The sequence below is a fragment of the Arvicanthis niloticus genome, chromosome 1 (assembly GCF_011762505.2).
Source record: "Arvicanthis niloticus isolate mArvNil1 chromosome 1, mArvNil1.pat.X, whole genome shotgun sequence".
In the NCBI taxonomy this organism is placed as follows: Eukaryota; Metazoa; Chordata; class Mammalia; order Rodentia; family Muridae; genus Arvicanthis; species Arvicanthis niloticus.
In genome coordinates, this window is record NC_047658.1 from 28,015,679 (window position 1) to 28,043,407 (window position 27,729).

The 27,729-nt window shown below is 40.4% G+C and overlaps 1 protein-coding gene across 2 annotated transcripts in view; it reads left to right on the forward strand.

The window, feature by feature from the left end:
• The window catches only part of Herc2 (HECT and RLD domain containing E3 ubiquitin protein ligase 2), a 174,946-nt gene that overhangs the window by 121,210 nt on the left and 26,007 nt on the right, over nt 1-27,729 (forward strand). Inside the window, exons 58-75 of one of the 2 annotated variants that reach the window (XM_034490041.2) lie at nt 1,560-1,641; nt 1,743-1,886; nt 3,340-3,430; nt 3,710-3,887; nt 4,036-4,117; nt 4,202-4,373; nt 5,106-5,250; nt 7,728-7,953; nt 8,947-9,118; nt 10,348-10,534; nt 10,972-11,112; nt 15,919-16,110; nt 19,355-19,508; nt 24,376-24,483; nt 26,026-26,157; nt 26,633-26,791; nt 26,881-26,999; nt 27,538-27,663. In XM_034490041.2, the coding sequence (XP_034345932.1) occupies nt 1,560-1,641; nt 1,743-1,886; nt 3,340-3,430; nt 3,710-3,887; nt 4,036-4,117; nt 4,202-4,373; nt 5,106-5,250; nt 7,728-7,953; nt 8,947-9,118; nt 10,348-10,534; nt 10,972-11,112; nt 15,919-16,110; nt 19,355-19,508; nt 24,376-24,483; nt 26,026-26,157; nt 26,633-26,791; nt 26,881-26,999; nt 27,538-27,663 (2,610 nt within the window). The remainder of the gene's footprint in view (nt 1-1,559; nt 1,642-1,742; nt 1,887-3,339; nt 3,431-3,709; nt 3,888-4,035; nt 4,118-4,201; nt 4,374-5,105; nt 5,251-7,727; nt 7,954-8,946; nt 9,119-10,347; nt 10,535-10,971; nt 11,113-15,918; nt 16,111-19,354; nt 19,509-24,375; nt 24,484-26,025; nt 26,158-26,632; nt 26,792-26,880; nt 27,000-27,537; nt 27,664-27,729) is intronic. The other variant, XM_076935171.1, reaches the window with a different exon arrangement.

Below are 27,729 nucleotides of genomic sequence, written 5' to 3' on the forward strand. Positions count from 1 at the left end.
AACTCAACTTAAACTTCTTCCATGTTCATACTTGAACTAATTTTATTTTTATTTTGGAAGCTTTAAATTTTATTTGTGTCCTAAGGCTCCTGATACTCATTTTGAAGGGGGCAATGGCAGGTAGATATAGTTGTCTCATTTCTGCCAGAGCTCGTTTTAGTTAACACTTCATGTTGTAGGCCATTCAAGTTGGTAAAACAAATCACTGTATAATAATAAAGGGTTTCTTAGAGGACTTTTTAACTTAAACCACATCTATCTACAATGGAAAATAGAAACATATATAATCTCCCCTCCCCTCCCCTCCCCTCCCCTCCCCTCCCCTCCCCTCCCCTCCCCTCCCCTCCCCTCCCCTCCCCTCTCCTCCCCTCTCCTCCTGTCTTCTCCTCTCCTCTTTCTTCTATTTGAGACAGGGTCTCACTATGTAAACCACACCTGGCCTTAAACTCACAGAAATCCCTTGTCTGGCTTTGCTCACCACGCCCAGTTTACACAGGAGCTATGAGTCAGAATCAAAGAGAGTGAACAAGGCAATGACTTGAAGTGCGATTTACCCTTTCGTTTTACTTTGTATTGTGTATTGCTTGACCTTTCTTGTTGCTGTGGCAAAATACCTCAAAGAAGCAACTCAAGGAAGGAAAGATTTGTTTGGGCCCACATTTGAGAGAGACACAGTCTGTCACGGTGGGGAAGGCATGGTGGTGGTAGCTTACTTACATCTGAGCAGATCGGAAGCAGAGAGAAGGCTACCTGCAGAGTTGTGCCTCCTCAAGGCCGGCCTCCGAGTATTTCATTTTCTCCATCTAGCTCCTATCTGCTACAGAGTCTTCAGTAATCCAGAATAGTACTACAAGCTGGAGACCAAATGTTCAAACACACCTGTGTGTGCGTGTGTTGGGGGGGGGGGGGTTTGGTATGTTATGTTCAAATCATAACATACATACATACTTCATTTTATACCTTTTAGTACAGAAATGTTCTCATGTACCTGGGTGGAAAGGTTAAGAGTTATGAATTCTCATGTCTCTGTTTGTGCATTCAGTTGTTACCAACAACTGGTTCCTTTTTGGTATGTATGTGCACATGGATGTTAGATGTGAATGGCTGGTGCCACTCTTTTGGCACCGTTTGTTTTTTGAGACAGGGTCTTTTCACATACCAAACTCTGTGATTAGGCTAGGTTGGCTAACCAACAAGTTTCAAAGGATCAAGCTGCATTTCTTTCCTAGCATTGAGATTGTAAACCATGATTGGCTCTTTTATATAGATTTTAGGGATTGAACTCAAATCCCCATGCCTGTTTGACAAGCCCTGGACTGAATCATCTCCCTAGCTCCTGGTCTAATTAGGTGTCTGCCCTGCAAATCCACTTTAAGTCAATCTAATAGTATTTCATCTTTAAAATATTTAGCTTGTATATGTAAGAGCTAAGGACTCTTGTGGCTAAGGTAATCAGAAACTAACAGCTGTTCTGTGTATTTTCTGGTAAGATCACTTATGATTTAAAAAGTTTAAACAAACATCTTTTTCCATTCTTTGTTTTAAATATCCTATTCCAGATAAAGGTTCCTTCATTCTCGGAGACTCTGTCAGCCCTGAATGTGGTTCAGGTGGCTGGTGGTTCTAAGAGCTTGTTTGCAGGTATGATGGTAATTCTAATATTGGAAAAATTATGTTTGGCACACATAAAACAATAGCCTTTATGTTCTGAAAAGTGACACTTCCTTTGACTGTTCTTGCAGTGACTGTGGAAGGGAAGGTATATTCTTGTGGAGAAGCCACAAATGGCCGGCTAGGCCTGGGAATGTCTAGTGGTACTGTTCCTATTCCTCGGCAGATTACAGCTCTCAGCAGCTATGTGGTCAAGAAGGTAGCAGTTCACTCAGGTATGTACATCAGTGCTCAGTTTCTAATAAGCTTTTGCTCCTGGAAGTAAGTGACTAAGACCCTTAAGTAACTTCCTGAAATGTCCCTGTGTTGTTTTTCAAGGTTTTTTGTTAATTACTCTGAAGAAAAGGTGGATGTTATAACTCCCTGGGTGGTCTAAGATTTAGTTATTAGTACGTAATGAAGATTTTTGGAATCTAGCATTGTTGGCATTTCAGGTGTGTGGGTGTATAAAAAGTGTGCGTTCAGACCTGGAGTGATTGTGTCAGGCCCAGCATGTTTTAGCTAGGAAACTACTGTAGAAGTCAGTGGCTTTCTTAAAGTTCCCTCAGGTACCTATCAATCTGCAGTGATGAGAAATGAGTTCATTGCTGCCCTTCAGTTTCAGCTTTGGCTTTACTGAATGTTCTTCTGAAGCCCTATGCTAGATTCTTAAAGAATGGAACTAAACTCTTGATAACAAGCTCAATTCATGCTCATACTGGATAGGATATGATATAGCCGTGTGTAACAGACAATTTAAATGGTAGTAGCTTATGCAAAACAAGAATGTACTTTTCTACTCTGTTAACCTCCAGGGCAGTGGTTCTCAATCTGTGAGTCACTTTGCGGGGGGAGGGGGTCACATATCAGATATTCTGCATATCAATACTTATATTATGACTCAGCAGCAAAATTAGAGTTCTGAAGTAGCAATTAAATAGTTTTATGGTTGTGGGTCACCAAAACATGAGGAATTGTATTAAAGGGTAGTAGCATTAGGAAGGTTGAAAACCAATGCTCTAGGGTTAGGGTGCGGGTCCAGGCCCATCTATCTGCCTGTGAAGAGTCCTGGCTCTTCTGGCCTCTTTCTGTGGGAAGGTGGCTATAATACTCTAGCTCCATGCAGCTTCTCTCTAGAGTGGAAGTTGTTGTTATTGCTGATAATATGGGGTCTTCTGTTGGGGATAAAGAGTAGGAAGTGAATGCTGGGTACCAGGAGTCTCATCTGCTGCACTGCCCTGACACACAAAAGTTGTAGAGCCTTGACTGTATAGCTAAACCTCATGGACTCAGAGTGTCTGGGAAGAGAATAAGCTGATGTGCTTTCAAAATGGTGGGTTTAAATAGTCCCACTGACAGTGGTGCTATTTGTGATGACAGTCTGCTTAATTATAATGTGTTCATTTTTACCTTTTATCTAAGTATTCTTATATATTAAAAGCAACAGAAGCACCATTAATAGTCATTATTATTTTGCTTTTTCTTTGTTGGTAAAATATTTTAACAATTTATAATTTACTAAAAGTCCATTTATTTTAGATATATGTCACCTACATAGCTTGTATGATAACTGTGATGATAATTCTGTTTATTCATTCAGTCAACACATGCACATTGACTACATGCTATATTCCAAGCAGAATGAGTAGCAAAAACCTTTGGCAACCTTTCCCTGTATGAATGTTGCAGGTGGCCGACATGCTACAGCCCTAACCGTGGATGGGAAAGTGTTTTCATGGGGTGAAGGTGATGATGGGAAACTTGGACACTTCAGCAGAATGTAAGGCTGCTTCCTTCAGTCTCACTCATTAATAGGGAACTGTTAACTAGTAATAATAGTGTATTTTCATAGTTATTTTGCAGAAAATTAATGTTATAAATTATTTATTAAAATAAATAATAAAATTTTAAAAATCTGGATGGATATACTGTGATTTTACATACAATCTTTTAAGATTTGATAGTTAGAGTGATGTATATATATATTTTTTGTTGACCAAAGATGGGCCACCTCTGTGAAAAGATGTTTGATGAGGAGTGTAATTTACTCTTACTTTAGGAACTGTGATAAGCCCAGACTGATAGAGGCCCTGAAAACCAAGCGGATCAGGGACATAGCCTGTGGGAGTTCTCATAGTGCAGCTCTGACATCCAGTGGGGAACTGTATACCTGGGGCCTTGGAGAGTATGGCCGACTGGGACACGGGGATAATACAACCCAGCTGAAACCCAAAATGGTGAGTAGATACATTTTTTATTGCTTATAAAGAATATCTAGCAAAGATAAGCCTTAAGTCTAGGTTTTTAAAGACTTGAACACTATTGACTTTACTTGTTTTCTCACTTCCCATGCTTCATTCTGTTTTTCAATTTGTCATTGAGTAGGTAAAAGTCCTTCTTGGTCACAGAGTAATCCAGGTTGCATGTGGAAGCAGAGATGCACAGACATTGGCCCTGACTGATGAAGGTAAGAGCTGGTTGTGATGTTGGTTTCTGACTGAGTATCAGTGTTACGAACTATTTACCAGAGGTATTTATTTTTCAAACCTAGGTTTGGTGTTTTCCTGGGGTGATGGTGATTTTGGAAAATTGGGCCGAGGAGGAAGTGAAGGCTGTAATATTCCCCAGAACATTGAGAGACTAAATGGCCAGGGGGTATGCCAGATTGAGTGTGGAGCTCAGTTTTCCTTGGCACTCACCAAGTCGGGAGTGGTGTGGACGTGGTATGTGAACTTCCTCAGTGTTATTGCCAAATGTGGAGTGTGTGACAAGCCCTGTGCGCAACCTAGGCTGCTTGTAAAACTCTTTCTCACTCATTTGGCATCATTATATAGGAAAAAAACCTATATTGCATTGTTGAATTGAGATTACTGATGATATTACAGAACGATCTTACAGTGTTTTTGTGAAGAAATCCAGAGAAGTTTAAACCAGTTTGCATGAGGTTTAAGTAGGTTTTAATAAAGAAAAAAAATCTGTGTTCCATTGTACTGGAAGCTATATGAAATAAGGAGAGCAAAACAGACTTCTAACTTCATTTAATCCTGGAAAAATTTGTTTTCTCCGTGTCTCTGTCTCTTTCTCTCTCTCTGTTTCTTTCTCTCACTCTCTCTCTCTCTCTCTCTCTCTCTCTGTGTGTGTGTGTTTTTTTAAAGTGTGGATTGAGTGGAGGAAAGTTAGCAGTGCTGTCTATTTTTTTTTTGGTTTTTTTTTTTTTTTTTTTAACAATGAAATCTATAGTAACTGAGCTATTGTAAGACATATTACAGCATGAAAGATCTTATTAGCCAAGTAATGAGTTAATTTGGATATGGCATGTAGTTTTAGAATTCTAGGATCCTGAATACTATGTAAGACATTATCACTTCTTTCTAGAAGATATATGGCAGTGAAAGTTTGCTTGTATAGCATTGCCAAACTGTAACCATATAATGACACTGTTGCTTTTCTCTCAGGGGGAAAGGAGACTACTTCAGACTGGGTCATGGCTCTGATGTGCATGTGCGCAAGCCACAGGTGGTGGAAGGACTGAGAGGGAAGAAGATTGTGCATGTGGCAGTTGGAGCCCTGCATTGCCTAGCAGTCACAGACTCAGGGCAGGTAAGGCTGGAGTGGCCTGTAGTGCCCTCTTGGAGTGCTCATCAGCTTATACCCCTAATCTCGTCAAAACTGGAGTAATCAGAGTGGGTATGCTGGTATATGTTTATAATCCCAGCATTTGGAAGTCTGAAGCAGGAGGATAGCTAGTTGAAGGCTGGCCTAGGTTACATAGTAAGTTGCAGGCCAGCCTGGGCCACATTTTCACATGCCACACCAAAAAAATGAAAACAAAAAATACCTGTAAACTCCGGAGATGCTTGAATGAGTTTTAATATTAGGTTGGTGTAAATGGAATTGTTGAAATTTGCTATTTGATCCTAAACTGTATTCTTAAATAAGTGGTTTATTATGAATACCTTTAAATAATTATTTATTTATGAGTATGTTTATGTCTGTCCATCTGTGTGTATGTGTACATACATGTTTAAGTCAGAGGATACCTTTGTGGAGTTCATTCTCTCCTTTCACCATATGAATCTTGGAGATTAATCTCAGGTCCCTAGTCATGGCCATAAGAACTTTTACTTGCTGAGTCATCTCAGCAGCCCCTATTGTGCATCACATTAAAGTGCATCGCATCAAAGCACATTTCTCAATATGTGAGGTTTCTGTTTGTTTGTTTGTTTGTTTGTTTTTTGCGGATTTTGATGCTAATAACTTATTACTTGTCATTTATGTTATGCTATTGAAATGATATTAGACCCCCCCAAAAAAGACACCCAAATTTAAGTGACTTTCTTAAGTTCAAGATGAGTCATAAAACAATGGCAACAATTCATAAAATCAGCAATTTGTCTGGCCCAGAAACTGTTAACAATAGACAATGCAGTTCTGGCTCCAGATGTTTTACAATGAGAGGAGAGAAGGTGGGAAGCATAGGGCTGAGCATCAGGAGCTGCCGATGACCAAGTGACAGTAGTCATGAAGGATGGTTCATAGGGCTTCATAAGATATTGCCAGCTAGCTCAGCTTGGACCATTCAACAGTCGGTATTTGATGCAAATTGGAAAGTTTTCCATTGTCATCTCTTAATTTATGAACAATAGAACTGTTTTTCGATTAGATTGTGCTATGATTAGATTGTGAAGAAAAGTGGATTGTATAGAACAATCAGCTGTGACGTGCTTGGTAGTTGGAAAGAGAAGAAACTCTAAAAACACTTCCCAAAGCAAAACTTGCACAAAATAAAGCATGAAAAGGCCATGGTCATTGTTGATGGTTTGCTAGTCATCTGAGCCATTACTGCTTTCAGAATCTTGCCCAAATCATTGCATCTGAGAAGGATGCTCAGCAAATCAGTGACGTGAGACATCTGTTTAACCAGTGATTCAAAGGTTAAACTAGTTGGGCTGTGATCTTTTGTCTCATCCACCATGTGCACCAGACCTCTCATCACCCATCTGCCATATTTCCAAACTTCTTATGGGGGGAATACTTTACACAACCAATGGGATACAGAAAATATTTTCTAAGAGTTGGTCAAATCCTCAAGCTTAGATTTTTGTATTGTAGAAACAAACAAACTTATTTCTCATTGGTAAAAATGTATTTATTGGTTACAGTGGTTCCCATTTTGATTAATAAATACTTCTTTTGACCTACTTACATGATTTAAAATTTATGCTCCAAAACTGTAGTTTTTGCAAATCTGTTTTGCACCAGCCTAATATTGGAGATCTGTTAGAGTGGTACTCATCTTGTTTACTGATATATTGTCAGCACAGGTTGGGTTGGGGACCCTTTGCAAATCTCCTCTCCATTCTGAAGTCCATGCTGGAATATAAAAGTTATCATTGAAAGTTACTCCTGCCTCTAAGCTATTAGCAGTTTCTACTTTTAAAAAACCTGATGCATGATAGAGGCTGAACCTACACAATGAAGGATATACTTACATGACAGAGGCAGAACCTACACAATGGAGGATATACTTACATGACAGAGGCTGTACATCTACTTTATTTTGGAAATACACAATATTTGATATATATTACTAATTTTGTTGCTTTGATAGGTATATACTATTACTAGCCCATTGAGCCATATTTTAAATTTGGTTTATGAAAGTGAAATTAGCATATTATTGTTTAGTCAGAAGTGAATTATTCTTTATGACTATAAAACCTAAAATGCAAATTACCTGAAAAATGAGCAGGGTATTTTTATTTTTCTTTACAATTTATGGTGTGGCAGAATTATTGCATTTAGCCAAAGCAAGGATGTACCCTGCATCCCCCCATCCAAAAAAGGATAAAGTAATTAGAATAATACTAAATATTTATAGTTGTTGGAAAGCATTTTCATAGTTGATTTTTCCTTGGAACTGTATGTACTCATGTTCTTTTGTTACATTGTAAGTGATTTTTATCTCTAAGAGTCCAGTTTTTTCAAGTACTATGACAGATGTTGTATGCATTTTCAAGTTAAGTGTTTAAAAATTATGTGAATTTGAAAAATGTAAATTCTTTACCCCTTAACAGGTGTATGCTTGGGGGGACAATGACCACGGCCAACAAGGCAATGGCACAACCACAGTTAACAGAAAGCCAACACTTGTGCAAGGCCTGGAAGGTCAGAAGATCACTCGAGTGGCTTGTGGGTCATCACATAGTGTAGCATGGACGACAGTGGATGTAGCCACACCATCTGTCCATGAGCCTGTCCTCTTCCAGACTGCAAGAGACCCACTAGGTGCTTCTTACTTAGGTAACAAAAAATTTATAAAAATTGCGCAAGTTTTGATGTAAATTTTTTTCATTGTCATACTTACTAAAATTTTAGTAATGTAATCATATCAGTGTTATGTGTTGTTAATAAATCAGTGTTGATGTGACTAAAGCAATGCTAAGAGGTAAATTCATAAAAGTATACATTAAAAAAAGACTTTATAGAATTCATCTTGACAAATCAAAATAAACCTAAAGGGGGAAACTAATGAAGGTCAGAACCAAAATTGGTAAAGCTGAAAGCAGGAAGCTAGATTTTGGGGCTGTCTAGTTACAAATGCTACTCTATCCCATCCCTACTCGTGTCCCTGGGATAGAGGCTGTCCTCTAGACCAGTATACGCTTCTTACCCAAGATCTCAAAAAATCTTTGTTTCCTAGGTGGTGGTATACTGAATTTGTCTTTATATCCTCTGGGGTTCTAGTATTGGGCATCAAATCCAGGGCCCTGTGCACTGAAATACATGCCTGGTGCTTCCACCCACTCCAACAAGTATAGCTCACTGTGGGTGGTGGCAACCCCAGACAGGTGGTCCTGGGGCATATAAGAATACAGGCTGAGTAAACCACAAGGAATAAGCCATTAAGCAATGTTCCTCCATGGGTCTGCATCAGTTCCTGCTTTGAGGTTCCAGACTGCATTCCTACCTTGACTTTCATCAGTGATGAACTATGATTTTGAAGTATAAGTAAAATAAGCTTTTTCCTAAGTTCAGCAGTGGGAGTAACTTCTTGAGTCCCTCCTTTGTTTATGCTGAGATTTTGGCTGCCAAGGAGAGAGCCTTTTGAGAACTCCCAGTGTATTTTGAATAACGGGGTTTTCAGCTTAGATAATGTGAGAGGCACTTCATAAATATCAAAGTGCAGTTGTGTTTTTTTTTTTTTTTTTTTCCCCAAAATAACCTAAATGCTCAAACCAGAGAAAAGGAGCATCTGTGATCTTAAAACAACTTCGATTTTTGTTTCTCTTTCAGGTGTGCCTTCAGATGCTGATTCTTCTTCTTCCAGCAATAAGATAAGTGGTGCGAATAACTGTAAGCCTAATCGCCCTTCTCTTGCCAAGATCCTCCTGTCACTGGAAGGAAACCTGGCCAAGCAGCAGGCCTTATCTCACATCCTAACAGCACTGCAGATCATGTATGCCAGGTAGGCTGCTGCTGTGCTGGCTTGTAAATTCTTCCACTATGTAAACTTCATGGCTTTCTAATATTTTAATGGGCCAAATGTTTACAAGAATTTTGTGTTTTGTCTTAAGTGCTATGAGTTGCAAGTCACATACCTTCACTGGTGATTTATAGGATCTTGGCACTTTACAATAAAATCCAACTGAGTATTGATATATGAATCAGAAAATCAAGCTTAAGGATGTTTTCATTTTGTTGATAATTCTCTATCAGTATGACGGAAAGAGAAAGAGTGAGTTGATAATTTATGGTGATATTTAAAAAGATTATTCTTTGATTCACTTGATAAGGTAGTTCTTGCTGTGTTCCATATTCATTTGTTGCTGTTGTTTTAGTCAGTTTTCTAGTTTTGGCCTCTGGTAGCATATCACGGTGGGATGCCTAGGAAGAGCAGAACCTGCTCACTTTACAGTCAGAAGTTGAAAAGAGAAGGAAGCAATCAAGGTTCCACTCCCCTCAGTGACATGTTCTACTGACCCAGGGGCACCCACTAGACCCTGTGTACAAGTCCCACCACCTCCCAGTAGTGATAGCTGAATAGTAGGACTTTACCACATGGTCTTTTGGGGAAGGTCCAAACCATAGTAAAACTTGCCCTCTTAGTTAAAGTGTCCTGGATGTGGATCTGATAGTTGTGCTTATATAGCTTAAGAGCAACACCTAAAACAGACAAGTAAGGGCCAGTTAATCTGCTGATTATTATATCAAGTTGTTATTACACATCAACTATTTGTTCCTCAAGTCCCAGCAGCAACCCAACAGGTGCTCTGACTTTGGATTAGACACTCTTCCATTTGTCGCTTAAGTATATCATGTGTTGTGTAGTATAACAATGAGGGTACATTCCCAGAAATACATTATATTAATGTTATAAGGAGCATATGCCTATAAACTAAGCTCACTGGGGCCTTTCTAGCTGATATAATCCTATAAAATCATAGTTTAATATATATTGTGGACTGAAATGCTACTGTGTGTCTTATATCTATAAAAAAGATCGGGTATACATTTTAGCTTGGAGCTGTTGGCTACCTAGTTAATAATGCACAGTAGTTTCTAAAGCTTATTTATTTGTACATATTCTGTACAAATGAAGACATACTTTTAGTGAGCACTTGACCCATCCTGCTGCTTCTTATGGTGCCCAGATGAAAGGGTGGCTCACCACAGCCTGGCTTTCTGTTCTGACAGAGATGCAGTGGTTGGAGCCTTGATGCCGGCTGGCATGCTCGCCCCAGTGGAGTGCCCCTCATTCTCCTCCTCAGCACCTGCTTCTGATGTATCGGCAATGGCCAGTCCCATGAATGTGGAGGAAGGCATACTGGCTGCTGATCTTGAGGACAGACTGAGTCCAAATCTGTGGCAAGAAAAGAGAGAGGTAAAAGGGAGCCTTAAAGCAATGTTGAGTTGAAAGGGAACGATGGCTTCTCTGTGTCTAGGAAACTCTACTTCTTCTGTCACCTCATTTTTGTGTCTGCTATTTGATTTTGAGCTTGACTTAGTAAAATATATTCCATTTCAAGAGATTTCTTTTTAAAAAAATTTGCTCATTTAAAAAGTCATTAAGTACAATTCTGAAATGTAAAAAGTCAGAAAGTCAGAGAATTTGTTAACTGTTTGGGAGAAGACTCCTTAGAGAGATGTGAACTCAGTCTACTCTGATGTGTGGGTCCTGCTGTTGTTACAGGGCTGTTTTGGCTCACTAGGGTTGCTAGGTGATATGATCACTGAATCATTCCAAAGTGCTATAAGTAGTTTCAGTGTGCTATATAGACAGACTTCTTAAACATTTCCTCTGGTGTATTCTCCAATCAGATCGTCTCCTCTGAGGATGCTGTGACCCCCTCTGCAGTGACACCATCTGCTCCCTCAGCCTCCTCTCGACCATTTATCCCAGTGACAGATGACCCAGGAGCTGCCAGCATTATTGCAGAAACCATGACTAAAACCAAAGAGGTCAGGAAACATTCTTCTTTGACTTCAAATGAAAAATAGCCTTAAATGTACTCAGAAGTTAGGAGGCATTAGTAATCTGCTTGGAAAAAATATAGTTTACAGATTTTTTTTTTTTTAATTAAGCGTATCAGCATTTAGGGAAACAAGGATAAAGGAAAAGTGGCAAAGAGTAAAGTCAGAGCGAGAAGGAAAATGCTAGAGATTTAAGTGTTTGAGAAAGTTGTAGAGAAGGTGTAGAGAAAGGATGGCCATAAAAGCCTTTTTCAGTGAGATATTCACAGCAGCTGAATGAAAATGTAAATAATAACAAGGGCTTCTAACCTCAGTCAGTATCTGCTCACAGCTGTGTGGATGTGTCTTGTGTCAGTGTGCATGGTTGTCAGTGAGGTTGCTAATCCAGGGTACAACGGGTAAGTATGTGATGGTCCTCCCAGATGAGAAAGTTCTGTGGCTGGAGTCTGCTTTTGCCAATCCCTAGTCTAAGGCTTCCTGCCTATAAATTATACCCTTGTCTTGGGTATTTTGTGGTATTGTTTCTTCCTACATACTGGGCATTTTGTGACTGAAGCTCTGAGATAGTGAGCAAAGCCCACTGCCCTGTTATGATCTTTATTATACTTATCAGGATATCTGCACCACATACTTTTGCTTCTTTGTAACAAAATAACAGAGGCAGGTAGATATAGACAAATAGAGAAATAAGACATCCTGGTAGAATGGTAGATTAGAAGCCTTATTTGTGTGAATGGATTTAAAAAATTAAGATGTGAAATAAATTTTTATCTGGGTGGTGTTGGTGCATGCCTTTAATTCCAGAATTTGTGAGGTAGAGGGAGGTGGATTGGTAAGTTCAAGGCCAACCTGGTCTACAGCGTGAGCTCCACAACAGCCAGGACTACATAGAGAAACCCTATTTCAAAAATCAGTCAGTCAATCAATCAATCAGTCAATCATTCTATAAGAGATGGAGCTAAAAAAAACAGAAAGAAGCATTGGTGGGATTTCTCTGTGAACAGAGGAGCTATGCCCTTCTTGGCCTCGCTGTATACATGCTACATATTGCACTTGGACAATCTCTCTGGCTTTTGTAGTGCTGCTGATAGAACCACTTTCCTGGCATCTAAAGCTGCCTGACTTCATGTGAGCAGACTGGTGCAGCTGAGCATTGGTGGCTTGGCTGCTTTGTTCCCAGAGAAATCCCACCAGTGCTTGTTTCTGTTAGCTGTCTCTTACAGGAGGTTTGTTTGTTTGAAATCCATTCATACAGATAGGGTTTCTAACCTGCTCTTTTACCAGGATGTCTTGCTTGTTGGTTTATATCTGTCTGCCTTTCTTATATTGTTATAGATTCATGGGTTTCTATTCTATTTAAGTGAGCTATTTATTTCTGTCACTGTTTAGAGCCAAGTTTTCTCTCATAAGTCTTTGAGTATTTCTTTTTATCATTGTTGTTGTGATAGAATTAAGAAATAAATTGTGCATGTGTGTTTGTTGGGGCGGGGGGGGGGGGTGAAAGTTACATGCATGAAAAAAACAGGGTGTGTCATCTATTTCAGTCTAGTCCCTGTAAGTAGCCAGCTTTCTGTGTTGGCTACCACCTGCGTACTTCCAGGCATCTTTTCTTGGGTACAGGCACTGGTACTCAAAGACAATCTGTCTTGCTTAGGGGACCACATCTTTCCTCTGCATGACTTATGGCCACCCCAACTTCAAAGCTAGCTGGACTTCCTCACTTGATGTACTGCACAAGGCACCCCATCACCCAGCGTCATACAAGTACATCACCTTCCCTTACTCACATTCTTTCTTATGCCAGCTATCCCACTTAGGGACAGATATATATTGTTTTTATTTATGATAGAATCCCTTAACTCATTCCATAGTTACTATGACAGGAAGCGTGTTCTATAAACATGTTGCATCTATAAAGGGGATGCACAGCCACCTGTGTAATAAAGTTACCTTAAATTCAGTCTAGAGTCAGTTTTTGTTTCTGACAATCTTCTGCTATGAGTTTGAAGAGGAATTTTGGAACACTTGTCTCTCTCCCCCCATGGGAGAGGGTAATTAACATTTTTTAGTCAGAGGACACTTGTTGGACTAACATTTAGAGGAGGAAGGGAAAGGCCGATTAACATTTTTCAGACCACAGGGAAGGGAACCCACCTGCAGGTGGGGAAGGCCCAGAGCGTGTAGACACATTTTGCAGGACAGACCAATTCTTGTCACTTACAGACAAGGGAGGTCTTTGTCACCTCATTTTCTAAAGACCAATTAGTTTAAAAGTCACACTATTCTGCCAATCATATTGTGTCTAGTCACTGTTTTTCTAGTCTACCCCTTAAACTATATAAAAACTGCTCTTAGCTTTAGCTCGGAGGTTCCTGTAGCCTCATTTGGGGAACCCCAGTGTACTGGTATCAATAAACTTCTTGTTTTTGTATCGAACCCCCTGACTGTGAGTGTTTCTGTGAAAGCGCATCCCCCAATTTGGATCTTAGGGTCCAACAATTAATGCATAAAGTATCCTGAAGTTTTTGCTTTTAGGTAGAAGGAGGATGCAATGATTCTCTTCCTACAAATTTATCAGTGAGACATAGGCGGTTTCCAGATTGTATCCTCAAATTCTTATCATGAATTATAGCAAGGTAATTTTCCTGCTAGTGTTGGTATATAGTTTATATTTATGGGTATGTAGCCATATTTTTTTTTAAAGATCCTCATCAGATATTGTTAGATTTCTACCTCTGTGTCTTAAGACTGAAGATATTCTATATATTGATAGTTAAGTACTCTCCTGGCTGCTTTTGCTGTCATTCTGGAATGTCATCATTTCTAATGAATTGTGCTTACTCTCTGGTCCCAGGACAAAGAGTTTTGGTTGTTCTCCCTGTTTTCATTTCTGTTATTCTAATTTAGTGAGGTCACAAAAGCAGAAGAGTAGAAAGCCTTCTGGGTTTGACTCTTTTTTTTTTTTTTTTTTTTTTAAATGATGAATAAAAATTTATTTTTTAATGCTTTTTAGGGTTTATAAGAGGTTCTCCCCTAAATGAAGTATGTTCTTTTTTTTATTGGATATTTTATTTATTTACATTTCAGATGTCATCTCCTTTCCCCATTTCCCCTCCCAAGAATCCCCTATCCCATCCCCCCCCCTCCTTTTTGCTTTTATACCATTTTGATTACATGCAAGCATTAAGGTCAGTTTTAGGTTGAGGGACTAGCAATACAATAGATGCAAATAGTCAAGGAACAAGCAAGACAATAAACACAAATAGTCAAAGAACAGGCAAGGCAATAAACAAAATTCCATGAACACTCCAGTGATCACTGTTTCTAAGGGCTTATCAGGACCAAAATATCTGAGCCAACTTCACTGTCCTAGCCCAGAGTCATCTTCGTGTCTGAAGCATACTTCCTTTTTCTAGCCTAAAATTTAGATTCCTGCCTGAAATTACTTTTTTGTTCTAGCCTAATGTCAGATTCCTGCCTAGAGTCTACTTCCTTGTCCTTGGCCAATGTCATATTTTTGTACCCAGCAGCCCATTTCCTTGTCCTTGGCCCATGTCCGGTTTCTGCCGAGCAGCCCCAAAGGCTCTCCACCTCTCCTCCTTTTTTTTTTTTTTTTTTTTTTTTTTCTTTTCGTTAACAAGACTGAGCCCGATTCTACCTAGGGAAGACACAGAACTAGTTTCTGCCTTTGTCTCACATAATTTTTAGGCTGAGTACAGAAGTGGCCTACTTCAACTTTGATGGCTGGGGTCTCTTTCTACTTTTTATGAGTATTGCCCATGTCTGACCTATAAGAGACTCTTAATGTGTAGAAAATAAGGTGGGAACAGCTGACCCAGATGAGGCACCTTCACAGGCTAGGGTCTTGGCAAGGTGGGAGTTGCTTCTTTATTATTGAGTCCTCCACCTTCCAAGGCTCCAGGGGCAGACCATACTGGGGCAGTGAGGGAATAAAGAAAAGACAGAAACACAGAAAGCTGGGGCTGAGTGGACTGCACTCTCTGTGGAGAAGCCACAGCATCCTGGAAGCTCAGTGTGTTTATTTTATAGACTTGAACAAGGAGGAGGGGTTACTGTACGCAGCTGGATTAGGGGGCAGTGTAGGCTTAGGTAACCTCAGCAGGAGCAGTCTCTGCAGGCCGTACATCCCAGAGAGAAAAGGCTATGGTGGACATTTTCTGCACACAGAACAGCTTGGACTAGAAGGGAAGCCCTCTGAGCCTCACTTCCCTGGGGGTGATGTTTTGCTATTCTCCCACTGGTCTGAGGCATGAAATGGCTGTGCTCATGTCAACAGCACATATTCACTCAGGCCTTCTTCTACTCCCTAGTAGTATGGAAGTAAAAAATAATTTTTTAAATGTTAACTAAAAATGTTAAATAATTATTTTTTTAAGGAACCTGAGGAAGGTTGATAGTGTGAATGATGTGTTAGAGATCTAGATGAAAGTTGTAATATAAAATCTGATGAGGAATGGTAGGTTTCACATGGCATGGTATCCTTTTAACTCACATTAGGTATGCTGCCTACCTGGTCATAATAGCAAGCTGTCATTTCTTTACATTTCAAGGCATTATTCCTTGGTGGATGCTATAAGTGCTTCGTAAAATTGTTTCTTGCTCTTGAAAATTGGATAGAGCTTAATGGAGATATTGGGATCAATCGTGTCTTGGTCTTGTTTTTAATGTTTTCCCCCATTCCTAATGTGTCCTTTGAGCTCCAGGATAGACTGGTGACTTTTATCTTTCCATACATCATTCTCTGTTTTAACTGATAATTGTCAATTCGTTTAGGATGTTGAAAGCCAAAATAAAACATCAGGCCCAGAGCCCCAGTCCCTGGATGAGTTCACCAGTCTGCTGATCCCTGATGACACCCGGGTGGTGGTGGACCTGCTCAAGCTGTCAGTGTGCAGCAGGGCTGGAGACAGGGGCAGGGAAGTGCTTTCTGCTGTGCTGTCCGGCATGGGCACTGCCTACCCACAGGTGAGTGATGGGGAAGACACACTATGTGGGACCAGCTTTCTCTGCAAGAATCACTGTTCTTCACACATGGTCTCATCCTAGACTGCTCCGTGGACAGAGGTTTAGAAGCTGTCCTTTAAAAAAAAGTGTATCCCAGTTCTCCCAGTGATTTCTTTTATCCATCTAGGACTGAATCGTTTATTTTTCTTAAAAAAGATTTGTTTCTTATAAGTATTTGCCTGAGTGTATATATGCATAACATGTTCATACATGGTACCTGAGGAGGCCAGAAGAGGGTTTTAGATCCCCTTGAATTGGAGTTACAGATGGCTCTAAGCCATCATGTAAGTGGAAGGAACTAAACTTAGGTTATCTGCAAGAGTAGTAAGTGCTCTTAACCACTGGGCCATCTCACTAGCTCTTGTTCTTTAAAACCAAAAGCATTATTTTATTTTTATTATGTTTTTTAGCTTGTGTTTGGGGTGTGTTTGTGTGTGTGTGTGTGTCTGTGTCTCTGTGTGTGTGTGTGTGTGTGTACACTTTGTAGCAATTGTTTTCTTACTCCTTTTACCATATAGTTCTAGGGATTGAACTCAGGTCATCAGGCTTGGTGGCAAAAACCTGCCTTGCCAGCCCTGTGTATCTTATTCTTACTAAATAAATAAGCCCTTCTATACTTTTGCCTCTAGTTTGTTTTTAGATATTTGGTCAACATTGTTTTGCCATACAAGAATTCTCATTTCTAGGTAGACAAATCTGCCAATATTTTTCATGTCTAACTTCGGAACAATATGCTAAAAGTATATGATACTAATAAAAATACATGGCATTGTTGTAAAGAAATTTTTCTGACTTTACTCCTGAGCATCTTTATAATTTCATTTATTATGTTTACACTTTATCCTAATAAAAACAGTAAAATAGTAAAATAGTAAAATGGTTCAGCTTGTTTTAATATGTGGCAAAGCAGTGGCCCCAACAATATTTGTGAAATAATTCATCCAGTGTCTTGAAAATTATTTATTCTATTCTAAATTCTTATATGCATTTGGGTCTTTTAACAGTGTTGTTTTATTTGAAATGACATCTTTAAAAATGTTTGTATTATAATGTATATGAAAATGTGTACTATTTACTATGTGTATGTCACGGCAAACATGGAGATTAGAGGGCAGTCTGCAGCAGTTAATTCTCTCCTTTCATTATATGGGTGCTAGGAATTTACCTCAGTTGGTCAGGCTTGACAGCAAGCATCTTTACCTGATGAGCCATCTCACTGGTCCAGAAATGACTTCTTATGCTCTAATGTCATAGTATTTTAATATTACATATTTTAATATTTGTTAGCACTGAATCCAGTGGGACTTTCTATCACTGTGGGGAAGTTCTTTTTTGGAGCTGTCTAGAACTGAGGCCACCAGATATAGATATTGTACCTTAACAACTTAACATTTATTTTATTTAACTATATTAAATAACTTAAATTTGTGGTTCAAACATGGTGAAGTCTATGTGCAATTCCAGCATTCAGGGGAAGAAGCAAGACCTCTCCCAATCCCCAGATGTTTGCTGGTCTTTCCTTGATAGGGATAATGGTCTGCTGGGCAGGGGAAGGCTCCAAAATCCAACGGTCACATGTGGATTCTGCATAAAGACAAATAGACAATAGTGCTGACAATTTGGTGAATCAGTCAGGTTCTAGGAAAGACAGAAGTAAGGGTGCAATCATCTTTATTTGTTTGTTTTGTTTTTAAGACAGAGCCTTACAAAGCAGCTCTGGTTGGCCTAGAAATTGTTGTATATACCAGGCTGGCCTTAAACTCACAAAGATCTTACCTTTTTCTGCCTCCTGAATGCTGGAATTAAAGGCATGCACACCACACTTTACAGTTGCAATCATCTTTAAATTGTCCTTGCAGAGGTGAGATAGACACTTGATGACCTGTCCTTATCTAATATTTGAGACTCGTAAATTAATTTATATAAATATGCTTATGTGGCAGTGATATCACTTTGTCATTAATGTAGCTTTATTAAACTGAATTGTTATCTAAACATGAGGTAAATAGAGAAGGATAATCCTGGAAAACAGAAAGTGGGATTTTTCTTTTTGTGTTAAATTTGGGGACTGACAATATTGTCTGTATTCATGTCTTTTTAATTTTTTGAATTTTATTTATTATTAGTGTGGGTAAGGTAGCATGATATGTGTATGTGTGGAAGTCATAGAGCAATTTTTAGAATAATTTCTTGTTTTCTAATTTTGCATGGAGTCCAGGTGTCAAACTCAGTTTGTCAGGCTCACATGGCAAGTACCTTTGTAAACCAAGCCATCTCTCTGCCTCAACCATGTTGGAGCCTATGTTAAGATACTGCCTCTGCCATAGATGGGCCTGAGTGGTATGGTTGTTCCTGGGTCCTGCCCTCTGACTCAACCTGACTCCTTATGCTTTCGAGGATCTTGATCATTATTATCAAATTTCTGCTCCATCTCATGATATTTTTGTCCCCTAGGCTGACTCTTCTCACCAAGAAGTAATCTTGTCCAGGTGTAGATGAGACTGTTATTATCACTGGTCTTTCAGTTTATGAGTCAGCTTTGAGTGTGTTTTGTGTGAGGTGCTTTCCAAATGCTTTCCTGTAGATAGTTGTAATTCTCATAGTACCTTTACTGTGCCTTGATTTTATGCATAAAAAAACCAGGTCTAAAATGAACCTTTGTTTCTTAACTCAGTTTTCTTCTTTCATTTCTTTCTTCCTTTCTTTTTCTAGTGTTATGTGTGTGCATGTGTGCGTGTGTCTCTGGGTGTAAGTCTCTGTGTGTATTTGTGTATCTGTTTATGGGCACACATACACACTTGATTATGTTCAGGCCAGAAGTCAGTGTCAGGTGTCTTCCTTGATTAGTCTTCCATTTTGTTTTTTGAGACACCACCTCTTACTGAATCTGGAACTCAATGATAGGCTGGAAAGATAGGAACCACCCACCTATCTTTGTTTCCTGTGCACTGGGAATGCAGATGTGCATTGCCATACTTGTCCTTTTACATGGGCTCTAGTGATCTAAAGTCAGGTCCACATACTTGCATACCACTGAGTCATTTCCCCAGTCCCTTGGTGGGGTTTTTGTTGTTGTTTGTTTTGTTTTTCCTCCAAGTCCTTCACTCTGCCACTCTTTCCCTGTAGAGAAGCACAGAGCTGGATGCATGGGTAGGGCATGGATGACCCAGGGGTGGCATTTACTCATGTCTCTGTTCCTTTCTAGGTGGCAGACATGTTGTTGGAGCTCTGTGTCACTGAGTTAGAAGATGTAGCCACAGACTCACAGAGTGGACGTCTTTCTTCCCAGCCTGTGGTGGTAGAGAGTAGCCATCCCTATACAGATGACACCTCCACCAGTGGCACAGTGAAGATACCAGGTATGTGGACCAACCCTGGGAAGGGCTGCAAGGTCCACTGTCTGTAGAAGGGCTTGTTTTGTAGCCACTTTCAGGGGAACAATCATTTCCCTTTTCTGAAAAATAAGGGAATAGGATTATTTTAGATCATCTTCCAAAATCGTAGTGAAATAAAATGCAGCATAAAAGCTACACTGTATTAGTTTGCTTTTTGTTGCTATGATAAACACCAATACCAAAAGCAGCTTGAGAGGAAAGGGTTTATTTGACTTTACCTCCAGGTCACAATTCATATTGAGGGAAGTTGGGGTGGAAACTCAATAAGAACTAAAGCAGAAACCATAGAGTGATGCTGCTCACTGTTTGCTCACATGCTTGTGCTCACTAGCTTTCTTCTGTATCCCAGATCTGGCTACTGTGTTGTTTCTAGGCATTTTTGATGCACAGAGATAAGCTGAATGCTTAGATATACACAGTCACTGACTTGTGTGTGTATAATGACACTTCACTACAGTTGTAAAGTGTCAGGCTTCTACACTAATACTGTTCTTATCTATCTGCATCTTTGATGGTACTGTCCATAGTGGGCTGGGCCTCTCACATCAATCATCAGTTAGAACAATCTGACCTGCAGCTCCTCAATTGGAATTCCCTTTGGTGACCTTAGGCTTTGTTAAGTTAAAAGCTGGACCTAACTGGAACATACATCAAATAAAAATTTAACGATTCACCTATCAGGTGAATGAATTTGCCTTCACTAAGACCTAGGTCTAAAGTCAGCTGTCCCCACCTCCTGTGAGGTAAAGTCATCCTGATGTTGAGCACCTCAGATGTGCAATTTTGGCAACCTGTGTTCCTCAATTGTACATTTTTAGTTTCTTCCTCCCTTCCCCCATTCACTGTTCCCTTTTACCTGCTACGTGGTTTGTCTGTTGAGGCAGTCAAGAGGCTGAACTTACCCTCCTTGAACAAATCTACTTTTGTACATGCCCACAATTCAGCATGTTTCTCAGCCTGGTTGTTCCACTTTCATCCACTTGGCAAACTGTTTTGATTTCTGCCACCTCAGTAAAGCACCTACTGTCTGCACATTGCTCCTCAAAATGTCTGCTGCTTCTGCTCAGCACCAAGATTATTGATTCATCAGGGGTGGGGGAGGGTGGAGGGTTGACAAGTAGTGCTGTTCTAATTGAATTGTTTTTATCTTATCAGCTGGAATACTTAATAAAGATATTTTCTCTCACCTTTTAAGTTGACTACTAGGGATAGTGTCTACATGAGAAAGGCAGGATACAGGATTGATTCTTTCCTTGTGGTTACTGTGTTTTAGGAGAATGAATCCTTCCTTCCCCTGCCACTTTTCCAAAGTGCTCATGTAGTATTTGTGTGTTTATATCATTTGTGGCTTGCAAAATGTTTCTGGTGGTTTGTTGGTAACTCCCATGCAGTCTGCAGTGGCAAAGAATTCTAGGGTTGTCCTGTGTGTTCTGCCTTCCACCTAGGATCACCATTGTTTCAAGATCATAACTTGGTGCTAAGAGACCTATTGCCATATGTTGCCACTGTTTTTAAACACCTTCAGTGACAGAAATGAGCCTGATTGGTAGATGAATATAATGAGGACTTACAGCTGTAAAATGCACAGTGTTGTAAAATGCACTATCCTTGTTTCATCAGATCTGCATCTCTTTTTTTCATGTCAGATCCTGATCAGGACAGAGTTGGGATGTCTCTTACTAGCAAAAATCAGCTGCTAGAAACAAAATGTGACAGGACCTCTTCTTTCTTCACATCCTGCTAACCTTTGTCTGAACCCTTTAATTCATTGTAGTAGCTTTAGATATAATGGCTTCATGTGTTGGTCTGTAGCCTTAGTTTTCCTGCATCAAATGTTCCTTCCTCAGGCTGTTGTCTGAGCATGCAGTAAATTCCTCTGTAGCTCCGGGTCAGTCTTTTCCACTAGAGGTTGTGCTATTTGAACTTGAAAGGTTGCTTTTCTGCTGTTAAGCTCTTGGATCACTCATCTGTGGAAGTATGAACAGGTTAATGTTTTCTCTTTTAAGTTATTGTCCTTTTCTGTAATAAAAACTTGTATTAGGGTATATGTTTACTTAGTCACTCTAGGTAATATTTATAGATATAGGGTATACTTTTAGCTCCCAATGTTCTTTCAGAGCATTTTCTTGAATCAGTTTGTGATGCTCTCCCCCTAACTTAGTTCTCTTTTCAGGCATTATGATATCTCTATGTTGGGTGTCTTGGGTTTAATGGTGGTTATTTCCTTCCTTGGGACTCTGATGTATATTTTGAGTCTTCCTTTTCTGGTTTAAATCTTCATTTTGGACTTTTTTAAAATTGTAAGTTATTTTGAATTTTAGCAGGGATATATTTTGGTTTTCTAATTTTTAACTGTTACTCCTTTCTGTCTTGAGTCTTTCTATTGTTTTGACATGATGGTGGCAGTCATAGTGGTATGCGGAACCTTTCTGGCCAGTGTTCATTATCTATAGGGGTATGACCCCAAACTTTGTTTTTTTCTAACAGTAATTTTTAATACTTTTATTTTGTTTATTTTAAATGTATAGTATTGAGCTTTCAGAATGAGATAGGGCTTACAAAGTATTTTTTGTCTAGTTTTGTTCTCATTTTAATCTGTTGTACTTTCATGATGATGAAATTTAAAAATAGTACTGTTCATGGAAGCACAAGCCTTTGATCTCAGCACTGAGGAGGCAGAGACAAGCCTATGCATCTTGTGAGTTCCAGGCCAGGCAGGACTACCAAGTCAGACTTTGTCTCAAAACCACAAAAAATGGCTGGGGTTATAGTAGTGCATGCTTTTAATCCCAGTACTCAGGAGGCAGAGACGGATGATGGATTTCTGTGAATTTGAGGCCAGCCTGGTCTGTATAGTGAATTTCAGGATATCAGAGCTTAATAGTGAGACAGAGTCTCAAACAAGTCAAAAACAAGTAAACAAAACCACCAGAACCCAACCTAACCATCAGAACAAACAAACAAAAAACACACACACACACCCATTTAAAAACTAAAGTGGCAGCTGGAAAACTAAAGTGCTTGCTGTGTATCATGAGGGCCTAAGTTCAGTCCCCAGCCCATGTAAAAGAAGTGGGTACATTGGACTCCAGCCAATGGAGACAGAGGCAAATGGATCTTAGGGACTCATTGGCCAATCAGTGTAGCTGAATTGAGCTATAGGCCAGTGACAGACCCTATCAAAAACCATGGTAGACAGTGCCTGAAGAACAGCACCTGCTTTGTCCTCTATACAGACAAGTAACCATACATACATACAAATACTGTTCACTTACATGCAATAAAAATTGAATAAGAAGTATTTCTACCTAGATCTTAAATAAAAATCATGTGAATATCTTCCTTTTCTGTTTCTCACTTCATACCCATCTACTAACCAAATATATGTTCCAAATTCAATAATTTCTTAGTGACACTCCAGGCCTTCTGAGCCAGTCCAATATATTTGTTTTCCTCCCACTCACTTCTTATGTCCCCTCATACAACGTTCAAATATGTCTCTAAAAACTAGTCAGAGCTGTAGTCCTCCATGAGGAACTGCACAGTGTGTATCCCTTTGACTGTTAGTGTAACCTAAAGTCCTATACAAGGCCAGTCACATTCTCTCTTTTGCTCCCATTCTTTTTCAAGTGTCTTTCCTGATTGTTCTTACAAGACTTTGGATACCAAATATGTGAGATTTTCCACTAAGCAATTCTCAGTAAACACCAGCTGGGTGTATAGCAAGTCAGCTAAGTTCTGCCACTACTAGAATACCTAAAGGGTGCAGTCCCACAAGTTTGTTTCTACTTTAGATGTCACCTCACAGTTAACATCAGCTTTGGCTATCAATCAAAAGTTCACACATTGCGAATGTGATTGTGTTAGTCACTTGAGGTAGTCAGCTTATAAAATGTAAGGGTTTATTCTGCCTGGGCAGTTATGGAGGTTGCAGCACATAGTTTGTACAAAGCATCATGTTGTGGGAAAACATGAGGGTGGAAGACAAATAACCCACCTCACAGCCAAGAAACAGGAAGCAGCCAAGCAGAGAAACAGGAAGGAGCCACAGTCTCACATTCCTTTCCATGGGCACACTCCTAAAAACTTAAGGGCTTCCAATAAGGCCCAGCCCACCTCTCATAGTGCCAAATGGGGGAACAAGTTTGTAACTTACAGAAGCTATCTTATGGTTTTACTGCTGTGAAGAGACACCATGACTCAGGCAACTCTTATAAGGACTACATTTAATTGGGACTGGCTTACAGATTCAGAGGTTCATTTCATTATCATCAAGGTGGGAGCATGGCAGCATCCAGGAGGCATGGTGCAGGAGGGGCTGAGAGTTCTACATCTTCATCTGAAGGCTGCTAGGAGAGACTGGCTAGGATGAGGGTCTTAAAACCCACACCCCCATAATGACACACCTACTCCCAACAAGGTCGCACCTACTCCAACAAGGCTACACCTCCAAATAGTGCCACTCCCAAGCTAAGTATATTCAAACCATGACAAAGACTTAGGGGATCATTCAAGATCACCCTTAGCACTGTCTTGAAGGCATCATAATATGGTTGGTCAGGTGATAGAATTGCAGCATGGAAGTTGTAGAGGTGAGAGAACAGAACAGCTCAGCCAAGTGAAGTGGTTCTCTGGCCTTTTAGTCTAGGGCAGAGCCTTCTGTTGGGGGCTAGTGCTGGGGAAGGTGGTTAACCTCAGGCTATGATTTTGGTGCTGGTTCTTCTCCAGCTCCTACATGCAGTTCTAGGCTTACTCTTCCTACTTTGCTTAACTGTGACTTTCACTTGCTCTCTGGAGTTTCCACTGTGTTTTCTGCTTGCTTATACTCCAGGTGCAGAAGGACTCAGGGTGGAGTTTGACCGGCAGTGCTCCACAGAGAGGCGCCATGATCCTCTCACTGTCATGGATGGTGTCAACAGGATTGTGTCGGTGCGGTCAGGTGAAGAAGGGAGGGCAAGTAGGGACAGTCCTCCTCGCTTGTGCTCCATAAAAGGAGTTGTTAGCATAAGACAGGATACTGGTCCTTCATTCCATGGGAACTTTAAGGAAGGTATAGCAAGGTAATGAGTTGTAAAACAGTAGGTTTTGTTTTCCTCTTTCCAGTACTTTGAATAAGATATGATCTGTGTGATGTGTGCTTCATACCACTGTCAGAGAGGGTTATTGAGTGCCTGGTGTGAGAGATGCCCTGGCAGTTGGAGAACCATAGGTGTGAGTACTGGGGCCTACTTAGCATTGGTGGCATACTATAGAATGTAAAGGAATTCTGCTCTGACTGATAGTAAGGGTTTGGCTCATGGAGTGCTGTGCCTGGAGGGTGAACAGAATGTGCAGTGCATGGGAGACACGGTGTGTGGTCTTGTCTACTCTGCTGAGCTCCATAAGGTCAGGAAGAGGGGTCTAATAAACTTGTTTAAAACTTTGAATGTTTTAGAATTGTTAATGCATGGACATGTTAATGCATGTGTATGAGTCTTGTCATATCTTTTTAGTAGGGGAGGGGGGATGTGAGTGTCTGTGTATGCATGAGTGTGTGTGTGTGTGTTACCCCTATACACATATATACACCTCCCTGTGCTAAGTATTGAACCCAGGGTCCATGTTCATGCGAGGCAAACACTCTCCCACTAAGCTCCATCTTCTTTCATAAAGGCTGAGGAATTTCCCTGTGAAACACTAAGTATGTAAATGGTTGTGGTTTTATGGGCTGCATGTGGTACTTGTCTTTACCACTCAGAGTGTATGTAGTAAGCAGCATGACTATGTTGCATGGTATCACATGAGTCCTTGCTCTAAATGTGGTACAGTGATGATGGACATGGCTTGTCTGGTATTTTTATAAATGTCTTTCAAAAGAGTTCTAGTAGTGTTGTTATTTGTGCTAGTCTCACTGTCTTGGGATGGAAATCCAACAGGCTGTGTGTATACTGTTGCCTCGTGCTTCTACATCATTAAGTTGCTCAGTCTCTCCTGATCTTTTAAAAGACCATTATACAGCTCCACAGATCTTGGATCTGACCAGGTTACTCTATTCCTTCCTTGAGTACAGCCTGTCTTGGCCATGCTGAATTGTTTACAGATGCCCCTTGTGGGAATTTTGGGTCTTTCTGCCATTGCCTAACTACCTGCCATACTCAGAAGCATTCTGAGAACCTACCTTGATATGGGCCTGCTCTCCCTGCAGATTGTCACAGTGCATCCCAGTTGTGTACATAATCATTTCCCCATGTGGTAGCTTCTTTTGGGGCAGCGTGTCTTTATGTGCCTTCAGGTTCTCCAGTACTTGATCAGAGGCTGAATTGAAATCTGTGGATAGGTAGAATATCTTCAACCCACTGTGAATGTAAGCTTGTGAAGTCTTGGGCTGAAGTTCAGGAGCCTGCTTCTGAAGTAGTGTGAACAGCTGTGCTTTGTATCTAGGGAGTCTCGTTGGTAAGATGGTGGAGTCATCTTAATTCCAGGGTGTGCTTTCCTCTGCTAGGTCGAGAATGGTCTGACTGGTCAAGTGAGCTTCGAATCCCTGGAGATGAGCTGAAGTGGAAGTTTATCAGTGATGGGTCTGTGAATGGGTGGGGCTGGCGCTTCACAGTTTATCCCATCATGCCAGCTGCAGGTAAGATGGGTTGTGCTTATCACCCAAAGAAGTGAAACTATGCAAAGTTTCCATTCTGTGATTTAAGGATTGTTGTATGCCTTGGGGAAGAACAGTCCGAGTCCCTACCTGGGGAGGGTCAGACAAAGAGCTGTCTAAGCTTCCCCTGTCAGGGTGCTTACTTAGCCCTGTCCTCACTCCATAGGAATTGGTGCTCCTGTGGTTCCTAATGCGTTTTGGTTCATAGCTAAATGCCAGTTTGAAGAGCGTGGCTCAGGGTTGGAGACGATTGCTTGCTAGTAGAATGCTTCAATCTCTAGCACAGAAAAACAAGCGAGCAACAAGCTAGCAAATAGCTTGACTTCTGAGACTTAGACAGCAGTGCTGTCTGTTCTTCCCTTATACTGTGTTCTAGTGGGAGTTAAGTTTTTGAGTTTATCCATAGGAAGTGGTCCTCACCATACCACACAGGGACATTTGCAGGGCTTCTTTACAGGCCCTAAGGACCTCCTCTCGGATCGCTGTGTCCTCTCCTGTCCATCCATGGACCTAGTGACCTGTCTCCTGGACTTCCGACTCAATCTCACCTCCAACAGAAGCATTGTCCCTCGCCTTGCTGCCTCTCTGGCTGCATGTGCTCAGCTGAGTGCCCTAGGTTAGTGGTACCTCCATGGTCATCCTGTCTGTTTACCTAAGTTGAAGAAAGTAGTCCAGATTCTAAACTTTCCCTGTGTGTTGTTTCAGCTGCCAGCCACAGAATGTGGGCTCTTCAGAGACTGAGGAGACTGCTCACCACAGAATTTGGGCAGTCAATTAACATAAACAGGCTGCTGGGAGAAAATGATGGGGAAACAAGAGCTTTGGTATGAAGCATTAGGGTTTCTAGACCCGTTCAGGATAAATGAGCTGCTATAATCATTAAAACCTCTAAACCAGAGAGAAGAATTCGGAATTCTGGCCTACCTGTTAGGCAGCTTTGTCATATCTAAACTTTTTTTCATGCTGCTGAATATGCCAAGTTCAAGCTGGACTAATTTTTATTTTGAAGTCTGTGTATTGACCCCTGTGAATATTGTATTAGATTTTACAGGCCTGATTGGCCACATCCCTTTTATCGTGCTATAAAGAGAAGGTTCCATTCCAGTTGTTTCTACCATAGGAGAAGATGAGCAGGATTTGCCAAAAAGGGAAGTTCCCTGGGAGTGGCTAACTAAAACCAAGACCAAACATTCTGAATGTTGATACTTTCTTTGCATTATGTACACACCCTTTCCCAAGTTGAGAATTTAAATTCTCATTTCCTTTTTTAGGGGATATACAATCCTTTACTTATAAGGAACAAAACAAACCCCAGGGCTCACCTGGGTTTCTGTAATTGAATATTGTTTTGCTGTTTTTAAGAGCTTTACAGGCAGTGCTCTTGCTGCTTTGGTGAAAGGCCTTCCAGAAGCTTTGCAGAGGCAGTTTGAGTATGAAGATCCTATTGTGAGAGGTGGCAAACAGCTGCTCCATAGTCCATTCTTCAAGGTAATATTTTACTTAAAGTGGTCATCTATAGCTCTTTGGATGGGAGAGCCACTGAGAGCTCTTATG